Genomic DNA, 23,692 nt, shown 5'->3' with positions numbered 1-23,692 from the left:
TACTTTGTAGCTCTTGGGCTTGTCTGGTTGTGCACAAGGCCAGTGCATCTCTTTAGCCTGGTAGTTTTTTAGTTTGGATATTTGGGTTTGGTTGTGGGTGTTTGTTTTGGGTTTGGTTTGTTTTTTTTTTTTTTTCCCCAACTTATCTAGCAGACCTGAAATCAGACAAGTATTCAGCCTCATGCAAGATGGGGTTATAAATGTGAGGAAGAAGAAAAAAGTGCTAGAATTTTTCTCTTCTACTCTGAGCCAGCAGTAATGTGTAACTTCACCCTGAAATTTAAACTTTCTTTTGAAGTCTTGCTGACATTGTGCTAGGTGGTCTCTAGATAGTGGATCACTTCTCAAGTAAAGAAATAAAGGGCTAAAACTTTTGTCTCTTTATAGTTTTGTACATTGAACTACGGAAGATTCATTATATGGAATCAACTTTAATTTGTGAAAAGTATTGTATAATACTCTAAATTATAATAATGAAACCTAATGCTTCAGGCCCTGAAGAAAGCAGGGTGTTGTATGCAGCCATTACATGGTTGGTATTGATTAAAGTACAAGTGCTGTACACCCTCAGTTTGTCTCAGAAGTGTGTGTGTGCACTGGATTTTAGTGCTTTTGAATCATTCTGGGACTAGGCATGTTCTGTCTGAATTAAGCTGCAGTTTATTTCAGATACTATGTAACAGTTACCTTTGTATGTGTGTCTTTAAAGTACTGAAAAAACTTGCTTGGGAAAGGAATTTGGTACCATAAAGGACTGTTGAGCAAATCAAACAGTAAATTTTGCTTTTTAGGGATCTTTTGTGGTATTGATAGAACATTTGAAGAGGGAATTCTTCTGGTTTGGCTTTAATTTGTGTATATAATGCCACCAAATATTTATCCTTCAAGCTTTAAAGTTCTGGTACATAGAACATTTTTCTTAGCTATCAAAATTAAGAGACTAGACTGCAGGGAGAGCAAAATCTACTTCTAATTCATCTCAGATTCTTCATATAGTTCCAGATTTGTATCAGAGGCATATTGAGTTATTATATATAATGTCAGGGGGGAAAAAAGAATTTGATCCACCTTTTTTTTTTTAATTGCTGAGGGTTTGGTTTGACAGTTCACTGAATGGAGCCATTGGGTTTCCATCATTGTGTTCCCCTTAAAGAGGGGGCTGCTTAAAGCAAATCCCTGATCCAGTACTCTGCCAGCTAAATGTGTTCAAAGCATAAAGGTGTTTTTTTTAATGGAATAATTGTTCAGGATGGCTCTGTGATTTCAGATTTTCTCCAAATTAAAGATTAAGCAGTACATATCTTTTATGCAGGCATGAACCTTTAAGGTACTATATGCAGTAGAGTCCAAGCTGATGGGGCTTTGAGCAACATGACCTAGTGGAAGGTGTCCTTGTCCATGCAGAGGAGTTTTAACTAGACCATTTCTAAGGTCCCTTCCAATCCAAACTCTTCTGTGATCTTCATGAACAGTGTTTATCAACCAAAGAAAGCTGGTGTAAGCTGTGCTAAAGGAAAATAAACTAAAAGAATACAAGAAATTTTTGTGTGGTTTTTTTTTACTTCGGAAATTTTAAAACTGACTTTTTACCTGGAAAATAGTGGGTGCTACTGAGGATAAATGCTTTGTATTCTCTAGGTAGTGTTAGATTTCAAAAAGGGTGTACTTCTGTAGTGTTTTTGATTAACCATACCAGAAAAACTTTAGTCTTTGCTTTAGGAGTGATCAGGTCAAAGTGTTTTTTATCACAAACATTCGTTAGTATGTAAAGGAAAAGCTGGGATACTTTTTTCTCCTTCACTGACTGTCACATTGACAATTCAAGGGAAATGTAGTGGAAAGTTTAAATCTCTTGCCACGTAGCAGATACCAATAGATGCGGTACTCCCTGCCTTTGTTGTGCCATTTGATGATAATCATACTAATTAATCATCATAATTTGCCAGTAATGCTTCTGAAGTGGTTTCTCCTCATTATTTATACTTGTACTATGTTTTTATTTTGAGGCCATTATACTTCTGCATCCATGACTCGCTATGATGTATACTAATGGTTACCTGTTTCTATTGCTTGAAATCTGAAATCACCCAAGCATTTATTTGAATTAATAAACTTGTGCAGTAGTCTGTCCTCCATCAAATGTATTTTCTTGATCAGCATAATATAACTGTCTGTATGTACAACCCTTTTAGAGCTGCAAATGTTTAATTTGCCTGCTTTTTAGTAGTTTATTTACTGCTTTGAAATGATAGTGGTGAGAGATTTAGTTTGGACTTTAATATATTCTGTGTTTGTGTCCACTGGCAACCATTATCCCTAGCAATTCCACTGCAGCAAGCTTCAACTTATATACTCAGGAGGAAAGTAATTAGAAGAAACCAATCATCCAACTAAACCTTCACAAACCCCCCAAAAGATAAAAGAACTAAATTTAAACTTTTTTCCATTGATCTTCTACTTTAATTTTAAAGTATTTCCTGATATTGAGAACTGCTTCTTTTATAGTTGCCTTAAGTAAGTGTTAATTGTAAACTTTTGGTTTTGTATGTTTAGGTGAACCTGAAAAGACCTTGTCCATTTTGGGCTGATGATGGCCATTGTTCTATCAAAGACTGTCATGTAGAGCCTTGTCCTGAGGTATGGATCAAATAATATAAAATAGAAAAAGGTTATTTGGTTTAAAATTTTGCTAATTTGCGTGGTTAATACTGTACTAATGATATTTACTAATGAGAATTTGAATTTAAATTTAAATAAAAGAGTCACAGGAAAATTATTTTCCATTGCAAAAGCAGGCTACAGCCAAAGTATTTTAAGGTCTTAGGAATTATACCAATAAAACAAATAGCTTTTAAGAGTAAGTGTCTTCTAAGCTGTAGCACTATTTGGGATATAACCTCTTAAGAAGGTAGAGGAGCAAGTTAATTATTTAAGAAAAAGTTTGCTTTGACCTCTAGAAGAATGATATTTAATTTGTAGGTTTTATCCAAGCATAATGATTTCTATGAATACTGTAAAACTGATTTGTTTTTGTTTTAGAGCAAAATACCTGTTGGAATTAAAGCTGGGAGCTCTAATAAAGTAAGTAGTCCTTTATTTTATAAGTTCTTTGTGATTTTTTTTTTTAAAGTTGCAAAGTTCTTGGCTCATTTTTGAGCACAGACCACGTTCTGTAATGCCGTAGGCTGAGATGCAGCTAGAGTAGCAGTGTAGTCTCTTATAAGAATCACATTTAACTACAACCTCTAGTATTAAAAGAGCCTGAATGATGAAATGTAGTTTCATTGTGTCTAATCTTGAGCAGGTCATTAGTCTTAAAACAATTTAGAGCAAAGTGCTCTGTGCAAGCTTAAATGGTCAGTCTGTGCTGTTGCCTTTTGTTTGCTTCTCTTCCACTCATGCTTCCTAGATCACCAAATAATCTTAGCAAATCCAAAATGTGAAGAGGGTAAAATATGCCTAGGAAAGTGGTCAAAACAAACAGCCCCTCTACCTCCAAATCTCACAGTTCCCAAGAATAAAGATTGCATCAGTATGGTGCCTAAATGAGACATCTTTCTGCTGAGTGCCATGGCTGGGTTGTAGATTCATACTTACTCATCCTTAACTCTTACCTGCATCCTCCCCAGTACTTTCCACCTCACTGGGCTGCCAGAGTTGCTGCTTGCCTCACCTGAGTGTCATTCACAACATCATAAATGACCTCTGGCATTTGGTTTAGACTTTATGCCAAGAAAAATTACCAAAGACAGCCAAGAGGAATACTTGATGGTGAATGGATGACTTCAGTGTCCTGTCATGAACAGTGCAAGCAAGTCTGTCCAGCCTTTAGCTCAAGGGGAAGTCTTGTCTCCTGTTTATACACACATTGTTAAGCTCACTCTGAAGTACAGGTGCCTCTTCATTTAAAAGTTCTGATGATGAGAGACATCTTATTCACTGAAGTGCCTTAAATGTCACTAATTCACCATTTCAGCACAAGCATCAGTGGTTGTTCTGGGAAGACTTTGGCACTGTCTCTGGGCAGAAGATCTTGAGTTTTAGCTGGAGAATCTGTTGCCAGTTCTCTTTTTCATTGACTGTGTTCTCTTCTAAGCTTGATAGAAAATAAACTGACTCCTAAAATACTATAATGCCTCCTAAAGAGGCATTTGAAGACTTTAAAGACTATTTTGGAAGGGATTCTTCTAGGAGGTATTTGAGCTTCTTGACTGATTTAATCTTGAGGTCCATAAATAAGATGTTAATTAGCAACCAAAGAATATGCTCTTCTTAAGATAATTCATGTGAACATATGGAACTGGACTTGGGAAGTGATTAGCACCCTTTTGCTTTTACCACTTGAAGACACAGGGAGAACTTATTAGGAGCTATCATTTGCTGATATATTTGTTACAGTTTTTTTTCCTTTGAATTGCCTTCTAGGTTGTTGGGACAAGCTACAGTACTGAAAGTTGGGACAATTCTGAACCTTTGATTTGTAGTAGAACACAGACACTAATATCTGTTGCTTCTTGGTCAAAGTGAAATATTTCTGCAGTAAAATTGTCAGCAGGGTTGACATAAATCTTGCCTACACCGTTTTCTTACTTGTGATTCAGTCAAAGTTTTTTCTTGGAGCCAATTAAAAATTGACAGTCTCATTTAAGGAAACATGAAACTCGTCTTAGCATGAGCATTTTGCTTCAAGGGCGATTCAAATACTCTGCTATTAGCCTGTGCTTCATCCATTTGGGAAAGTCCTGCATCTCATAGATTGGTTAAAAAAAAATCTGGGCATGTACTTGTTCAGTTTTTCTCTTTCATGCTGATAGTGTCTGCCTTGGAAAGGTGAAAACAACTGGAGATATCTTTTTAATAATGAGAGCTGTAATCTCTTGGGTGTAATTCTGTGGTCCTTAGACCTTGACTTCTGTGAAGTTTTCTGTTGCCCTTCTCTTCAAATATAGATGAGCTTGTAAACATCTAACTGTATTTTAGGCTTTTGCTGGGGATTTATTTTTGTTTGTTTGCTGAACCATAGAGAGAAGAGTTCTTCTTTTGAAAGCTCATGTAGCCATAAAAAATGGGGTTACCCTTGTACAGCTTCCCCACAGAAGTGAGGTTAGCAACAGAGGATCTGTTTTTAAATCTTGGTACCAGTATAAACTTTTTGAAACAGTGCTGGAAAGGCACAAAATAGTTTGCCTTTCTCTAGTTCTGATTCATTTAAGTGATGAACATATTTTGGAATGCTAGACATGACAGCTGCTGTATTAATCTTTGAAGCAATGGACAGGATGGATTCAAGGTTCCAACATTCAACTTCATAGTTTACTTCCTGCACACCTCTTTTCTGTTTTCTTCCAGAAAGTGATCTCAGGAGATCCTGCTTGGCTAGGAACAGAGTTTATCCTGATCTAGTCAGTAGTTATAGAACTGATCCTAAGAGTTGTTGAACAATGGACAACAGTGAATCATGGAAACATGCTTTGAGACTTGAATATTTGTTCTGTTTGAAACCTTAAATTTAGGGTTTTTTATTCTTTGTACTCCATTTAGTTTTAAAAAACATAAAAGAAAATTCCAACTGCTAAATCTGTAGAGTAAAATTTACCTGATGAAATGAAGAAAAATAGAAATATTCCGGAATTACCAGTTCTAGTATCTGAGCATTTCCCCTGATACTACGTAGCACAGAAAGACCTTTCATAGCACCTGTTCTCAGAGAATTTTAGGCAATTCACATATATTAATATGAACTTTTTTACAGTATTCAAAAGGGGCAAATAATTCCAAAGAACTGGAAGACTGTGAGCAAGCTAACAAACTGGGAGCAGTTAACAGTACCTTAAGGTATGCTGTGATTTATGATGGTACAAAAATAGTAACTAAGGAGCATTTCATTTTGTCTGTCTTGATTTTGCAATGTGCTGGGTTTTGTTCTTCATTCTTTCCATAGCCCACTAGAAAGTAAATATGAAATGATGCAAGAACATCTGAAGGTAAAGGTGTTAGCTGTCAAATAGACTTTCTTCTTTTTTTTCCTCCTTTTTTTTAATTAAAAAAAGTACACCTAGATATTATTTAAAAGAGAGACCTTATACAGCATCAAGAATTGGAGAAAACTTGTAAATAACCTCACCTTTTTTCTACTTTTTACCAGCATCAGTCTTAGTTCCTGATGACTGTGCTGGATCAAGGTATTCTGTCCTGCTCTTTCCCTCTGTTACACTAATGTACCTGTCTGTTGATTGTTCAGTGAACCAGATCAGGGACTTTGTGAGTTACTACTGTGGTTTGCAAAGTTATTTTTGGCTTGGATCAATTCCCTGATCTTCCTTATTGCATGGCACAGTCAAGGTTGGTTGGGAGGAATTCTGCAGGATGATTTTGCCCCTGGGTAGACAAGAACAGCACTTAAAAAAAAATGTTTTCTACTAGATCCTCTACCTTTAAAAACCAGAAATAGAAAAATAATTTCTCCACTGTTAATGCAGATGTCTGCTGCCTTTGGCCATAGATTGCAGTACTTCTAAATGATGGAGATGTTGAAATCATTTCCTGTCATCTGACAAAGTGTGACTGCCCTGAAAATGCAGCTGCTTCTGCCTGGTGTTCAGTGCTTTTAACCAAACTAGATAGGGCCTTTAATCAAGGGTTTTTTTAGGGGAAATGAAAAGCTATTAACTTTTCCACTCCTATAGAGCAAAAGAATGTGAGATTGAGTATATATATGGAGAGCTGAAGAGAATGCCTTTTGTGACAGGGGGAGAGATGATTAAAGTTGGGAGAGGGTGGGTAATGGAGCCTACAGGTCCAGGTCCAGGGGGAGTTTGTTCCTTGGAGGCAGACCTCCATGTTCTCTACCTACCAGTGTATTATCCTCATGGTTTTGGCTTATTTTCCTTTGCCAACTATGTTTCTTATGATTATCAAATCTTGTCTGCTAGTAATTACTGGAAGAGTTCCCTAATGCCAAGTATGAAGTCTTCTATTGTGATTTGGCAGATGAGAGATGTATCATGTCACAGAATTGTCTCTGTTTGTAGAATTGAGGCAGTACTAATTTGATCAAACAGAATATGTTGCTTTCATTATTTCAAAGTGCAGTGGAGCAGAGTTCCCCATCATAACTTTGCTTATGTTTTGCTGTCAGTAGTGTGGCATCACAGTTCTGTGCTGCACACAGGCATAGAAGAAAGCATTCAGTTTTTGGCACTGTTTGTGGTTCATAGTGTGGGAACTTCGGAGTGCTTGTCTCTCTGGTACAGTGCACTTTTGAAAATGCTGTGGTGAATGGAGTATCATTATGATTTAAATCATATTCGTATTTAGCTTGGAAGGCACATTTAGATGTCCAGTTTCCCACTAAAAAGCTGACAACTGTAGGTCTTGTAGAAAGTGCAGTTTAACAAAATGTGATTTCTCCCCTGCCTCCCCAAGTGACAGCTGCTAAAATAGTACTTTGAAGAGTGTTAAAAATGTATATACTATGAACTTATATTAGCAAGCTCTTACTGAAGCAAGAAAAGTCACTGCTGGTGCACAGTTTGTTCAAATAATGGTGAAATCTTTGTTGCTGTCTGACATAAAAATGACTTCTAAAGTTTTGTATTGATGCCTGCTTGAAGCTAACAAGCAGAAACTCCATATATTCTTGACTATCAGATATAGTAGTCCAGAATTCTGTTCCAAATAACTACTATAAGGGGATTGTGTTTCTTTTGGTAGCTGTTACTAATGTTGTTTATTTAAAAGTTTAAAATCAAATGTATTTTCTTCCCCTCAGTAACCAAAGTAAGGAGGCTTTCATTGACTGGGCAAGATACGATGATTCACAGGATCATTTTTGTGAACTTGATGGTAAAATGTTTAAGCTTTTTCAGCGTGTTTGTTTTATTTGCTGTCTCCTGCAAAACACAAAATATTGTAGTTTCTCTGCAAATAACATTTTTTTAAAAAGCTTCAACTTTGTGCTAAATGGAGATGTGACAGTTCATATCAACTTACCTGCAAAGAACACAAGTTTTTTATGAGGTAGTCTGCACAGTGCATGCTCACTGTTACCTCCCGTTAGTGTAGTGGGCAGGGGACCTTTATGGTAAATGGAAGGATTTTAGCATATACTTTTTAAAAGAAAGCTGCTTCTCACAAGAGTTGTACAAATGTGAGGAATTACTTGCACCTGCTTCAGTTCCTTACTACTATATTATCTTTGTTACTATTCTACTGTCTATGCTTGGGCTGAGTTCATTCCTCTTCCAGCCTTGCTGTGTTTCTAAATGATCTCTGCACACTTACTTGTAAAGACTTTCTTATTGTTAAAACATTAGGATAATAGATTGTGTCTTCCCTCTTCTCCACATATGTGAGTCCTTTTATTTGCTTGTAACATTGAAAGCCCTCAGGAATGTTTTTCAGATAGCCATGAGAACTGCCAAACTCAAGAATGACTGCTAAAGGCCTTTTTAATAAATACCTTAGGAAGCTTTCTATCTTAGGAGGCTTATGGCATAATGCAAAATGTTTTATCTACCTTCAGGCTAATGTTTGATGTCACCTGAGAAAGCAGCAGCTCTAGTGGACTTAGCAACTGCAGTTCTGCTGTGTCTTAACTGAGACTTGGTTGGGGAATATGCATGGTTTAGGAGCATTTCTTTTAGAAAAAATGCAGACTTGTAGTTCCTTTTTCTACTTCCATCTCTCTGCTGAAGGAGGATGTGCTGCACACAGGTGTATTCTTCCAGTGCTTTTTTTGCTCTGGCTGCATCTCTCTTCAGGGTGAGCTGATTCGGGTTACTTGTGTAGCAGGAAAATAAGTAGACATCTCCCTGCCATCCCCTAGACTGGGATAGATTGGCTTATCAGATGAGTTTGTGAGCTGGAGCAGGGAGAAGTGAGAGAGAATAACTTGGGAGGAGGTAGAAGGTCTTGTTTTCTTCCTCTCCTCTCTTCCTGGTGGTGAGAGAGCTATTAATTCACTCAATTGTAGCACAAAACTGTATCATCAGTTTTACTTTTTACTAGCTTTTTGTTGGGGTAAGGGAACTGATAAGGGAATTGATCTAGCTGAAAAAAACTTCATAATCCAAGTCAGCTCTTCATTCTTCTGTTGCACTGCCCCACAGACCCATTTTTTTGTGGATAATTAGAAGAAAAATGTGGAGACCTGAGGAGACCAGGAAGTGTAGGAACTGCCTAGGTTAGCCTTGTTGTCAAAGAAATAAATGAAGCTATAATTTGAGTTGGTACCATCTGGCACTCACTGTGATGTTGCACGTCTTGTGTCTGTCTCTGTTTCTGCTACTGCTGCTGAAGCGATGCTTAACTGCTCATGCAGAATCATCTCTTCTTTTTAGAGCAGTTTCCACTCTGCTTCTGTGGCTTTTTTCTACATCTGAGGAAATACTCAGTGGGACTGCTTATCCTGTTTGTGTGAATAAGTCTCTGGACCACTGGCTTGTACTGTGTGTGGGTTTTCTTAAGCATAAGTTGCTCTCGACCTAGAATTTCAAAGATAAGGGAAATCTTCCTCTTTTTTGCTGGTTGTAGCTCACAACTTAAGTTTCTATTTCTATAGAGTTTTCAAGCAGAGAGAGTGCTTCTTGACAGGTTTTTTTTTGGGTATGTTTCCTGAATTTGTAGTGAACTTCAGAGATGAGGTTAAAACTTACTGCAGTGATGCTTAAATAACATGTTTCTTGCTGTAACCATTCTTCAGTGTGTTGGAAGTTTCTTCAGTTAAGCAATGGGATCCAGACTTTCTTACAGTGTACTAAGGTATCTTGGGAAAAAAGAGATTTAGCTAATAAAAATAGAATATGTACTAAGTACAAAATGCACTTCTTTGTCTTTATTAAGAAGCTCCCCATAGCAGTATGAGCATAGAACATATTCAGATGTAAAAATCGTGGCCACACAAGAGACTTTGGAATAAATGAGTCACTTTTCAGCTATTTAGTGTATATACCACTATGTCTTTACTTACAAGCTATTTATAATCCAACTAGAAGACAGCATAGTATTCTATTAAGACCTCTTGTTTATATTTAATTCTATGTGACTTCTTAAAAATTGAATCTTTTTAAAAATGATTGGTTAGAAATGTAACAAAAGGTTTCTTATTTAGATGAGACATCTCCAGATGCACAGTACGTGGATTTGCTGCTGAATCCAGAACGTTACACTGGGTACAAGGGGCCTTCTGCTTGGAGAGTGTGGAACAGCATCTACGAAGAAAACTGCTTCAAGTAATTGGGAGGGAGAGGAAGCCTATTTCTTACACCTGTGCTTCAATTTAGCTTAAAACTGATTTTTTGTGTTTTCTTACTTATTTTCTAGGCCTCGGTCTGTCTATCGTCCTCTAAATCCACTGGCGCCTAGTAGGGGTGGGTCTTGCCTCTTTTGTTTTCTAATGCAGTTCTTTTAAGATAGTGACTACTGCAGTGCAAGTGCTGCAAATAATAATTTTCAGTCTGTAGGTGCTCTGTTTTTCTAATTTCCCATGTAGAAGTAGCTGTCCCTTTCCAATATTTAGACTAAGGCTTGTGATACCTGATTGCATACGTGCCTAATCTTATGCATATGAATAGGCTCATTAATGTCAGGGGAGCTAATGTGAAAACTAAAGGAAGTTTCAGGCTGTTTAATTAAGAGTCACAGCAATTTTCTAATGTGGATGAGAACAAGTTCAACAAAAAATTCAGTGCTCTTATCTTCCTGTATCTTTTTTGCCTTAGAGCATTTAATTTAATCACTTTAGCTCATGGTCATTCTAGTGTTATGTGGCTCTATGTTTTCCACCCATAACTTTTAGTGTATTACAAACGTACAAATAATTGCATTATTTGAAGCGTGGATACTTGGGAATACTGAGTTATCTGAAATAATAAGAAAAAGTATGACAATGACTTGTTTCAAGATTTCAAATTTAAATTGAAAACTGACCTGGTTCTCCAAACGAATCTGCTTTCTCCTGTCAGTGTGAGTCATTGCTATTAAAAAATTAACTAATGTCCATTAGGTTGAGTCATAAAATCAAGATGTCTTTTAGTAATTATAAATCTTGAGATAATATACTGCAGGTATACATAGATAAAAAGAATTGTAAGAGAGATTTAACTCAAGGATCAGAATTTCAAAAAGGAGCACTGGTGAACTGAAGAAGAAAACTTCTTTAACCCATCTTTCTGAAGTTACAATACAGCTTTCAAGAACATGTAAATCAGCTGCTGCTAAGATCTCAAATTCTTAGTGACTTTCATTATTATAATGTCTTTTAGTCTCAGGTGTTCTAGAGGAGCAGGAAGAGAGTGGAATATAGTCTATTTTTTTGTAGATTAAAGAAGGTTTCTTGCACTTTTTCAGTGTTTGTAGTAAAGCCTGTGCATCGTTACTACTTTGCTGTGAAAATTATCTTTTCAATGCTTACAGATTGTTCTTTTGTTGTTTTTGTTTTGTTTTCCTTCCCTTAGGAGGAGATGATGGTAAGTCATCTTATTTTGCTTTATCTGCAGAAATGGAGTAAGGATTAAAGATTTCTGGACATAAGGATTTATTCACTTTATTGCTATTATGTTAGAGGGCAAGGAAGTTATGTTTTGATGCAAGTGGCAGATCAGAAAATGTCTTTATTAGGATAATTCTTTAATTTGGAGTATGAGGAGGAGTGGATAAGAGCACAATACAGTTCTACTGCTGCTTCTTATCCTTGTAACAGAATATGTCATGATAATGTTATTAGTGAGATAACTGGAGATGCATTAATTAAAGGATTCATTAATTAAAGTCTCCTCCAGAGGTCCAGTGACACCAGTGTCAGATCCCTTAATAGAAGAGGGACAGTTTCTTGTGTATATTCTTCAATATGCTTGATTTTGGGGAAGGTGGGGAGAGGGGAGGGAAGCATTTGGTGTCAACAGTGAGACAGACTTGAAGATTTTCCAGTTAACTGAAAGTTCTCAGGCAAAAGTTGTAAGCCTACAGGAAACCCACAGAAACAGTAGCAGTCAAGGTAAAGGCTCTCAGATACAATCACAGTCTTCCATCACATCTTTCACCACTAGTTCATATAATCAGGCTTGTGCTTTCATACACTTCTGAATGCCCTGACCAGTAGCTTGATTGTGCTTGTTCTTGAATTTCTTCTATTCAGACTCCAACAGATTTAAACTCACTTCAGAGTTCAGTCATTTCAGTGCCTGTTCTCACTGTACTAGCTACAAGAGTTAGCTTTACATCCAGATGGTAGCTAATGTTAGGATTCTATAGCAGCATGACGATACTGTAATGTTGAAAATTAATACTCTTCATTTAACTATGTACTTTGTATTTACAGGAGAATCTTTCTACACATGGCTAGAAGGTAAGACCACTTGAATGGGTTAATATGTTAAATTCACTGGAAGAAACACTGTAGTATTTTTTCCTCCTCTTCCCTAGTATTTTTCAGCGTAGGTTTTTTATTAAATTGTACAGAACTTCTGTGTGTAATTTAAGTAATATTTAATTTCTTGAAGGTCTTTGACAATCCTCTCATCTTAGTGATGCTATACTCCTTAAACCCTTCAGTGTTTCATCACCTATAAAGAAGTTCACTTCAATACCAGTTACATTTAATTTTTTGCTCATTTTAAGGCATTTAAGCAGGGATGTGATTATTAGTGACATTGCTAAGTGTTTTTATTTGAAAATAACTTAAAAAAAATTTAAAGGTTTTGATGGTTCTGATCCTAGTACCTAAACTAGCATAAGTATCATGTATTCAGAACGCAAAGCAATTGCTTTTATTCATATTTAAAGGAAAATTATTCTTACAGTGGTAGCAATCAGAATAGCATTTTGGAAGTGTATGGAGAAATGAATGAGTTAAAGGTACTCAATTTTAAACTTACTTCATTCTGCCTTTCCTAAGCCTTTACTTGTCTAGATGGAAATACCTAACTGCTGCTATGATAGGAAAGGATACAAATTCAGATGCTTTTTAAAATGTGATATCTGTAAATGAGCCATATCTCAGCCCCCTGATAGGTTTGACCATCAAGTCTTCCTCCTTCTGTTTATGGAGACTGGGATGACAGGGAAGTCACCCAAACATATCTTTGAGAAGGAAAAAATAAACTTCTAAATTTCAGGTGTAGTTTATCTCTGGGTCTAAATAATATTGTAAATAATTTCTGCATTTATTCTGGCCACCCAGTGCCATTTAATTTCTCTTTTTGCTGTAGAACTCTCCCCATCAAAATCATATTTTTCAAGGTTTTTCTCTGTGCATTTAAATCTTCAGTGAATTAAGATTAAGTGAATTCTTGCCAGTAGAGCTGGCAAGGAGTATTTTTCCTGTTTTCCAGTGCCATGAAATTGTCTAGGTTTTTTGATGTTTTTCTGTAAGGTCACTTCTCTAATTCAGTGGGTGCTTCTATTCTAATCAGATGGGGTCATAGTATACTTCAGGTTTCCATTCCAAAATTGAAAACCATTTCAAATTTATTGCTTGAACAATGTAAGCATCTTATTTTGTGTTACAATTTTTCTGATTGTACCAATTGACTAGGTACTCCTTTGACTTTATCTATTAGAATACTAGAATACTAACTGACAAACCTTCATCCTTAGTACTACTTTATTTGAAAAAAAAATCAGGAGTAAACTTTTCCAAGGATGGATATAAGGGCTTATTAACAAAGCTGAAGTACTGTAATTATAGTTCTTAAATGATGCAGACTTGTGTCATGAAATATTCGTTTAAATACATTCTTTTCAGTACTTTGAGGTCTGTTTGTCTTTTTTCTTGGACAGGTCTTTGCCTTGAGAAAAGAGTATTTTATAAACTTATTTCTGGACTTCATGCTAGTATCAACTTACACCTGTGTGCAAATTATCTTCTTGAAGGTAATATAAGTCTGGGGTAAAATTGCTGAATGGAATTTTACCAAATCTGTAACTTTTTTTTTTGAAAATTTGGATACATACCTTGCTGCTTTCTGTTTCTAAACATGTGTTTTAGTACCCATGCCCTTTTTTTTTTCCCTCTCTGTGCAGAAACCTGGGGGAAACCTCGCTGGGGACCCAACGTGAAAGAGTTCACTCGCCGCTTTGACCCTGTTGAAACAAAAGGAGAAGGACCAAGGAGGCTCAAAAATTTGTACTTCTTGTATTTGATAGAGCTCCGGGCTTTGTCAAAGGTTGCACCATACTTTGAACGTTCAGTTGTTGACCTGTACACTGGAAATGGCCATGAGGATGCTGAATCTAAAGCTCTTTTACTGGATATCTTCAGGGATACAAAGTAAGGCATAAGGTTTCTTTTTATGACTGGGTTGAAATTCTCAGTTATATTGACAAAGAAGAAGAGATGATTTCTGGAGTGTGTAGGACAAGGAGAGTGGAAGGAGGAAATAATGGGAGAGAGTAAGAGGAATTTGTACCTATTCTTCAGTATAAGATGCACATTATTTAGTTTATAAAGGAAAACAGTACATGTAGTCTTAGAATCATAGGATCATTTTGGTTGGGAAAGAACTTTAAGATAATCAAGTCCAACTGTTAACCCAGCACACTGCCAAGTCCACCACAAACCTTGTCCCTGGGCACCACATCTACACCTCTGTTAAATACTTCCAGGGATTGTGACTTCACCACTTCCTTGGGCAGCCTCTTCCAGTGCCTGCCAACCCTTTTAGTAAAGACATTTTTCCTAATACCCACACTATGATACAACTGTTTCTGATTCCTTTAATGATCCAGAGAGTAATCCAGCTTTTATCGCAGAATTTACCTCTGGGGGTTGAGCCATCCCTTCTTCCTTCTGTTTACTCTGTAAAGTTAATTAGTTTAGTTCCTTTGCTCACCTTCTCTCTAATTTTTGTGATTGGTTACATGCTGTGTGGTTTCAATATTGTCCCTAATCATAATCCTGTTTAGTATTTGAGTTGTGCTCAGGTAGTGATCAACTGAAAGCCAAACATTAAGACCACTTCAGTGTGTATTAGAAAGAAATCAGTGGCAATAGCAAAGAAAATTCTCAACAAAACTATAAATAACTGATTCCAAGACACAGTGATTGAATAGTAGAGCTGATAACATTCATTAAATTTTTACAAGCTACTCTGCTAAAATTAGGAACTCTATAAATTATTTTACACTGATGGCATCACCAAACTTGTTGGAACTGTAGTTTATGCCAATCTTTGGGTTGTTTAGTTTTTTTCTTTTTGCATTTTCTCTTTATTAGGTCCTTCCATATGCACTTTGATGAAAAGTCCATGTTTGCTGGAGATAAAAAAGGAGCCAAGTCATTAAAGGTAGAGCTAGTTTTCTGAATTACCTCCAAGTACTCACTTTGGAATTAAGTTGTTTTATTTTAAAAAAACCTCTCTACATATCAGAAATATACTGCTGAGAGATTAAAAAGTTGCATCTGAGGCCTCTGAATCTCCTTGCCAAGGTCTTGTCCTGATCCAAGCAGACTGAAATCTCTGATTTAGCACTTTGGATCTGTAATCAGGACTGTGGTGAAGCAGATCAGTTGAACTGATACCACCAGAAGATGCAATGGCATTTTTTAAATGGAGTATCTGTTTCACATAAGCATCTGTAAAAGCCAGCAACATTTGCTTAAAAAACAGATGCCTTATGGAGTGTAATATAGGGTAAGATTAGTATTATAATTAACATTAGAGGAGCGTAGACACAGGAACGTGCTGGTGGTCAGATTGATACACTCTGAAGCTCCTCAGCCGGAGTGTGGATCAGTAACAAAGCTCTGTTTTGATACTTATTAACACTTTTAATACGTATTTTAGTAGTAATATGGAATTTCATCAGCATAGTCCTTTTGCTTTTCTGACCTGAGATATTTAATTGAGATTATCTTAATTAGTTCTGTTCTGCACTTAGTTGCACTCCGAATCATAGAATCATAGAATTGGCTGGGTTGGAAGGGACCTCAGAGATCACCAAGTCCAACCCTTGATCCACTCCCGCTGCAGTTCCCAGCCCATGGCACTCAGTGCCACATCCAGGCTCTTTGGAAAGATCTCCAGACACGGAGAATCCACTACTTCCCTGGGCAGCCCATTCCAATGGCTGATCACCCTCTCCAGAAAGAAATTCTTTCTAATCTCCAACCTAAACCTCCCCTGGCACAACTTGAGACCTTTTGTGCCTTCTTGTCTTGCTGAGAGTTGCCTGGGAAAAGAGCCCAACCTCCCCCTGGCTCCAACCTCCTTTCAGGGAGTTGTAGAGAGTGATGAGGTCTCCCCTGAGCCTCCTCCAGCCTGAACACCCCCAGCTCCCTCAGCCCTTCCTCACAGGACTTGTGCTGGATCCCTTCACAGCCTCCTTGCTCTTCTCTGGACCTGCTCCAGCACCTCAATCTCCTTTCTGAGCTGAGGGGCCAAGAACTGGACACAGGACTCGAGGTGTGGCCTCACCAGAGCTGAGCACAGGGGCAAACTGAAGCTGCAAAGCAACAATTTTCCTGTTAGTTTTGGACAGGAAAAGTCTGTCTTGAATTGTGGGTTGGTTCAAAGGGAATTTACATAGTGCAAGAAAAGTGGGGTAGGGACACAGATACAGTACTTTTAGCTTAGATTGTTTGGAGCAAGTTCATAGAAACTCAGTGTATAGAATGCAAGTGTTACTCAGTGTTCTGTATGTTGACTTCTGTGTTCTTTTTTAAGAGAAATTAGCTATAAGTAGCTGGAAACAAGGTTCTGGTTTTACATGGACTTTTGTTATGACTCAACCACATGTGGTAGTGGTTATGTTAAGTTTTAGTGATAGAGAATTGATACTCCAGTGCTCCTGGATTAGTTAAACTTCTGTCTTTGTAAAGCTAAGAGGTAGTTAACCTTTCTTATTTTGTTTTTGTCTGATAGGAAGAATTCAGGTTGCATTTCAAGAACATATCCCGCATCATGGATTGTGTGGGGTGTGATAAATGCAGGCTGTGGGGCAAACTGCAGGTAAGGTTTGTTTTGTGTGCATGGTGGGGGGAGGTCAGAAGATAAGCATCAATTTCAGTTTGACAGGATGCCTCTTAGCTCAGCATTCAGACTTTCTGCACATGGTCATTGATATCCTTACCTGTATACTAAAAGTAGACATATGTTTAGTTCACTGTTAAACTTCTTTAAACATTTCTTTAAATGTTTATTTTGTTGAGTCAACAGCTGTTTAGTTTACTAAAAGGTATAGTTTGTATTCTCCAGAAAAAAATGGATTTAAAGCAGATGTTTTAAACAGAGTAGCAGATGCTAACTCCACAAATCAAGGCATATAAAAAAGAAGTAATCCAGGCTTTCACAATTTATGCAGGAGGCAGCAAATGAATGAAAAGGTTCACAGTAAAGCTGGAAGTTGAAAAACAGAATTTAAGTTTTTGGATGCCTATTATTTTTATTTTACTGAGAACAAGATCAAGACTAATGTTAAGTCCAGACTGAGAACAGTTGCTACTTCGGGTTGCCTCCAGTACTACTCTGCTGTGTAACACTAAGCATATCAGGGTTCATTTTTCAGAGTTCTGTAACATCAGAAATTTGGTGATATCTGCTGAATTTCTGCAGTTTTGCATCCCCTGTCCTAGATAATGCTTCTGATCTATGACTGTTCTTTCCTTCTTACACAAAGGGGTCAGATTTCCTGACCTATAAAATGATCTTGCAGGCAGCCTCAAACACTTTGTCAAAATCCAGTGGCTGTTTCTGCAGCCTGATAAAAAGGGGAAATAAGAATACTTTCTTCTGTTCTATTTCTGTATAGAAAATAGGGGTTGAAACTGCAACTGCATTGTCTGACACTAGGGATGTGGTGGAAAAAGCAGCAGTGTTGTGAAACCTCATAATAAAACCAAGTTTGGCTGGGAAGGGACAGGTGAGAAGAAAAAGGGAGATGTGATCTGACAGTTCTTGGAGCAGTTGGGCATCTGTAAGGTAAAGGATGTGAAGGAGCTGGAAGTGTTGAGACAGATGTCAAATGCATCTGGTGTGACTGAGAAAAAAACCAAAAGAGCTGTAAAAGGAAGATATTAAAAACACAAGGATAAAGAGCAGCCATACCTGAGGAAACAAATGTTCTTAGATAAGAGATTGAACCTGGTACACAGTTGATGGCATGAAGTTGTATTTGTGTCCTGGTTTGTGTGCAGTTATTTGGGCTGAGGGAGTGTCAGTAGATAAGAACTGATGCTGCAGTTTACCTGGACAAGTAATTTTTGAACTTTTTAAACAGTTTTCAGGGTGAAAAATCTTGTTAAATGTTAAAACACTACTTTTCTTGTAGACTCAAGGTTTAGGAACTGCTCTGAAGATCTTGTTTTCTGAGAAAGAAATCCAGAGCCTTCCTGAGAACAGCCCATCAAAAGGTTTTCAATTGACACGTCAAGAAATAGTTGCTCTTGTAAATGCCTTTGGAAGGTAAGGTTTTGTTATGTGTATAGTAGAAATAGTAAAAAAACCCATAAAGATGGAATTGTAGCTGTAACTTTTAACAGTGGAATTATTAGTACTGATATTGACTCAACACCATCAAACTGAGTGTGTGGAGTGCTGATTATTAACCTCAGTCATCACCATGTGTTGGGATTCAATTCAACTGTTTGTCTCAACTCTCAGAAATTCTATCTTGTGAAGTCTGGATTTAAGTCTCAAACAGACATAAGCATTAGAATTTGGGTAAATTTCCTCAGTTTTGAACACTGAGTAGAGCTGTTCTACATTTTTATTTCCGTTTTAAATGTGTATTCATCAAAAGTAGTGAAAAGGAAGAAAAATACTTGGGAGTTTATTGCTACTGTCATCTAGCCCTTAGGCTTTTTGATTTTTGTGTGTGAAATGATTATTTTGGTAAAAATTTAATTTTTTGAACACAGCAAAACTTTACATTGTTCAAGTGGTGAAATAAAACAAGTCAACAGCTTTAAACTTGCTTTGTCCAGCATGCTAGTTCTTTAGGTCTTGAATATAACAACCTGATCCAGTTTAAAAGAATGTAATGAATGTTTATTCCCTCTGGTTGGAGATTTTTAGATGTTTAATGGAGTTGGAAAAATTTAATATATATCTAAACTTTAATCCCTGTAGTTTATTATGTAAATACAGTTGGGGGTCAGATCTTTTGAAGGAAAGTAATATCTTTTTTCAATCTTTGGCAGAGAATTGTGTTTAAAAAAAACAACCAACCAAAAAACCCCCCTGGAAGTTAATGATTTGCACTTCTCTTTCACAGTTGAGTTCCTTAAAGGGTTTTGTTTCTTTACAGGCTTTCCACGAGTATAAGAGAGCTGCAGAATTTCAAAGTTTTATTACAACAAACCAGGTAATGAAGGCCTTTGCACAACCCCTTAGTGAAGACCATTCACAGGACTGCATTGAGCAGAAGGAACTGATCCTTACAGGACTCACATGAACTGCTAAAAAGTAAAATCAGATACCAACTTGAATATTTATGTTTAAACTAGGAATGGTTATTAATTAGAAAAGATATTTATGAATGAAGTATATAGTTTTTAAATGTGTAAATTATGCTGAGCTGTTTATTTTTTAAGTTCCCTGCTCACAGTTCTGTTGTACTGAAACTTCATACATTTCCTTTATTTCCTTGTCTTTTTGAGACAGTTTTATAGGATAACATATGTACCTCCAGCTTGGTTTGGCCTGGCCTGAGAGAGGTGATCTTCTCTTCTCAGTACTGAGCTTCAGTATATTCTGAGGACTGGGTATGCTGACTCTTGCTGTCTTAAACACAAACAAGAGAAAAGGAAATAAGGTTCTTGTTGAGTTCTGTCTTTTTACTGTAATAATGAAGCTTACTTAAAAACAGGAAATTGAGCAGAAAATTTTGTTTCATACTGAGCTCCTTTGCATCATGCTGTTAGCAATGGTTTTTTCCTTTTTGTGCTGCTTTTCTGAATTGTCTTTTTTTCTTTAAATTAACTACCTTGTCTCTGATGCAGCACACTTGGGAGTGACTCTTCTGCAGCCCCTTGGTTCCCTGCATTTGGGTGGGGGTTAAAGCAAGGGGGGGATGTTCAGTAGAGTGCTGCTACCTGAAAAGCCTCTGTCAATCACATTTGCATCCAGCCCATTTTCTTTTCTAGATTGTAATCACAAGTTCAGCTTTCAGTCTTTTTAATGTCTAAAATGTTGAAATAGCACATTGCAGTCTTTGAGCTGTGGTGATAAATCTGCTTTTTATGGCTTCTGTTTTAGTGCTACACTGAAAGATCGAGGTGAAAAAAGCAAGAACTTGTTTTTGTAGTTACTTTTAAAAAAAAAGATGCTTTTTAAAATTCATAATCACACTGACATTTAATACTGCATACTCTATCTATGCAATCCCTAACTCTATATTCTTTAAAATGATGTTCAGCATAATAAAACGGGTATGTTAATAACATTACTTTCATAAAATAAGAAATAACTGGTATCATTGTCCTCAAATGTCAATGATAAATTATCATTGTCCCAAAAAGAATTCAGAAAGAGCATTACTGATTAGTATAAATATTGGTTTAATACTGATTAGTATGAATATTGGTTTAAATTCAGAATGAAGTAATAAGTTTTTTAAACCAGCATGTTTCAATGTTAGGCAGTATGGATGTAGGAAGTGCTGGTACAGTGTGTGTATATATATATATATATATATATCTCTTTTAAAAAAATCTTCACAAAATGAAGTGCTCTTAAACATTTTTCACCCTACCAGATATTTAGTGACCTGTTTATATAATTGATTGTAACTATATTGGCTTCCATGATGTGCTCCTTTACAGCTGAGGTTTCCTGAAGGCTGGAATACACCTTCTCCTTTGTTTCCAGACCTGACTGGAAGTAAGGGACTATCCTGCTAACACTTGCTATTATAAGAAATACTGTTTCTCAAGAAGGGAAACCCTCTTGAGTCAAACTCAGATAAGCTAAATGAAAGGAAAAACAGAACAGAGAAGGAAAAACCCCAACCACAAACCACCCCCACAAAGCTTTTGTGATACTTGCACAGATTGGCAATGAACTGGTATCCAGTCTTGTGTTCCTGTTTAAGCCTTTGGATAACTTACCATGCTGTCAGAGAAAGCTGATGCCAGTCTGGGGATGTTAGGTTCTTACCCAGCAGCCTCTCTTGCCTGTGGGCACCCGTATCCACAGGCTTCCTTTTCCTGGTTATTGGAGAAGGGCTGGTGATTTCCAGCTGGATTCATCTGGCCTGTTGCAAGCTCTGGATTGTAAAGCAAGGATGCAGTGATATGCACCCTGGAGTTTACTGCTCTCCAGTAAATTGAAGTGGGACTCCAGGTAACTGGCTCAGATGTGAGCAGCTGTGTTTGGTAAACAAGTTACACCCTGAGCATCTCAATCTTCTGTCTAATTGTGTACACTGAAAGTTGCTGTTTTTCAGTTGGCCATTAATTCCTTGCCTTTCCAATTGACCTGCAAGGGCTAGAACCTGTAGGTTCACTTGTGTGGAGAATGATGTATAGCTGGCATTTATCTGTATTATTATATATTACAGTGCCTAAAGCTTTAGGCAAGATTTACTAGCTGAAAATAAATTGTTGTCTGTGCTGCCCCAGGAAGGAACTTAGTCTCAGAATTGTTTCTTTCCTTTTCCTCCCGTGCTTTGGTGGGGAAAGTGAATTGCTTCCAGCCTTCTTTTGGGGATGCAACTTGCCATTTTTACTTTTTTTCCATCTGTGCCTGTCTGAAATCTGTGGACACTGCAGCAGCATCACAAGTGAGCTTTGTGCATTTCCTGGGACAGGTGAGAGATTGAGACAGACCCTGGACACCTGCACCTTGCAACCCTCACTGCCTGCACAGTGCAGGTCAGGCTCATACTGTTGGGTAAGGACATGAAAAGATGGGAAATAGGACATAAGATTTTTTTCCTGTTACACATCTAGGCAATTTTCTTGTCACCATCTTTTTTACTGTATTTTATGTACATTCTGTGACTATGCTGCCTGTGAAGTTTTGCCGTGTGAATCGGATGATTTAGTTCTTCATAAGTTAAATTAAATTTTAGTAATTTACAGATCTGTTTTTATGCTAAAGAATAAGGTTAGTGACACTGTCTGTGCCCTGTAAACTGTTTTAAATTCCTGCTCCCTGTTGGAGATCAGCTTGTCAGCATTGTCTGCCACTCATTTCAGAATAAAAGTACATTTCCTTGTACAAATGACATGATGATTGTAATCCCAGAGGCAGTGAGAGAACAAAGACAAAAATGCTGCTTTTTTTTTTTCTTTTTTTCCCCCCCAAGTCATGAAGACTTAAGTGAAACTGGCAAAAAAGGCTTAGTGCAAACTGCATAGGTAAAATGTAGGGCACTCCTGCTGAACAACTTGCTCTTAGTGCCTGAGGAGGAGGGGGAGAATACAGATTTAGAACAGTAAAAAACATCAAGGCTTGTGTAGGCTGGAGTAACAAAAGTGTTTCCCTGCTTCAGCTGATGATTTGTGCTGTCATTGTGCATGAAATACACTGTGCCACACTTTCTTGAGTTCTGTTTTGATGGCTGGGTTGCCTTTACCTGACCTTGCTTTGTGCTTTTCTGGGAAATTACCTGTAACATGTTGTAAATAATCTAGATGATTATCTTTATAAAGTAGCAATTGGCATTTTATCACTTTAAAATCTCAGCTGGCCTATTAAACTGTAATATTTATTAAAATGAAACTCAACTGTGGAGCTGCTTACTGAGATCTGAACATTGATGAATCTTTGCTATGTTAGAATCTAAAATGTAAATTAAAGTATTTTCTGCTATAACTTCTTTTTGCGAATGTAATTTTTTTTTTAATTTGATTTTTTTAACTTTTTAATTTAGATTTACTTTTCATCTAGACTTGAAAATTATGTAGACTAGAAATTATGTAGCCTAGATTATTTAGGTGTCAGTCATTTAAGCTTAAGACAATGAGTAAGCTTTCATTCTCACTCTTATTCTGTTCATAAGATGAATGTCACCAGTTTACCTGTTGCTTTTCACAGTACCATGTCAGCACATCAGAAATTCATGTGGCAGAGTTACAATCTGTTTGAATATGGCCAAATTTTGCCACTGTTTTTTAGTCCAATTGTTTTAAGAGACTAAAAAGTTTATTTTGAAACGATGTTTGGTCCATTCTGTCACTTTCTCAGCATAGCTTATAAACCAATTTTGTAAATAGTTTTTCTGGCTCTTCATGTGAAATTATTCCCCCTGAAGGGTTTCTGCAGCTTTGTTTCATTCCATGTATGTATTTTTAACAAACAATCTTACTAAAAATTTGATACACCTTTTTCATCCTCAGTTTAGGTGGGTAAGTACCTGTTACACAGGTGATGATAATTATAGTTATTGAATTTAAATAAGATCTTGCCTTTCACATTGTTGTTTAAATCTCCTGTGTCTGAGAGTATTTAATTCATTACTATGATTATAGTCACTTGTAACTTCACTTTTTTGCATGCATGCTGTGGCATAGGGATCAAGCTTGTTTTAAGCACAGAATCCTCACAACTAAACTTTTGCTGTGCAGCTACTGTGAAGAAAATGTAACAATACCTGCAGACTTTTCTTGCACTAGATCTTCAGGCAGTTTTGTACAAACACGATTGTAGAACACCAAAAGATTTAATAAAATTTCTGTTATTCTCACAATCCTGTGGCACCTTTTTTTCTTCTTTGGATGATAGTTTAATTAGGCTTGATTTCTTCAATC

The 23,692-nt window shown here is 36.9% G+C and overlaps 1 protein-coding gene across 1 annotated transcript in view; it reads left to right on the top strand.

The window, feature by feature from the left end:
* ERO1B (endoplasmic reticulum oxidoreductase 1 beta) overlaps positions 1-23,691 on the top strand; it is a 29,430-nt gene extending 5,739 nt beyond the window's left edge. Inside the window, exons 3-16 of the mRNA XM_030447612.1 lie at positions 2,554-2,637; positions 3,040-3,081; positions 5,753-5,835; positions 7,772-7,845; positions 10,112-10,232; positions 10,324-10,370; positions 11,457-11,468; positions 12,320-12,346; positions 13,780-13,872; positions 14,023-14,269; positions 15,215-15,284; positions 16,863-16,949; positions 18,268-18,401; positions 19,246-23,691. Coding sequence (XP_030303472.1) covers positions 2,554-2,637; positions 3,040-3,081; positions 5,753-5,835; positions 7,772-7,845; positions 10,112-10,232; positions 10,324-10,370; positions 11,457-11,468; positions 12,320-12,346; positions 13,780-13,872; positions 14,023-14,269; positions 15,215-15,284; positions 16,863-16,949; positions 18,268-18,401; positions 19,246-19,306 — 1,182 coding nt within the window. The 3' untranslated portion in view covers positions 19,307-23,691. The remainder of the gene's footprint in view (positions 1-2,553; positions 2,638-3,039; positions 3,082-5,752; positions 5,836-7,771; positions 7,846-10,111; positions 10,233-10,323; positions 10,371-11,456; positions 11,469-12,319; positions 12,347-13,779; positions 13,873-14,022; positions 14,270-15,214; positions 15,285-16,862; positions 16,950-18,267; positions 18,402-19,245) is intronic.
* Position 23,692: the final 1 nt, after the last annotated feature.

The sequence above is a fragment of the Calypte anna genome, chromosome 3 (assembly GCF_003957555.1).
Source record: "Calypte anna isolate BGI_N300 chromosome 3, bCalAnn1_v1.p, whole genome shotgun sequence".
Taxonomy (NCBI): domain Eukaryota; kingdom Metazoa; phylum Chordata; class Aves; order Apodiformes; family Trochilidae; genus Calypte; species Calypte anna.
This window is presented reverse-complemented; position numbering and strand designations above follow the sequence as displayed.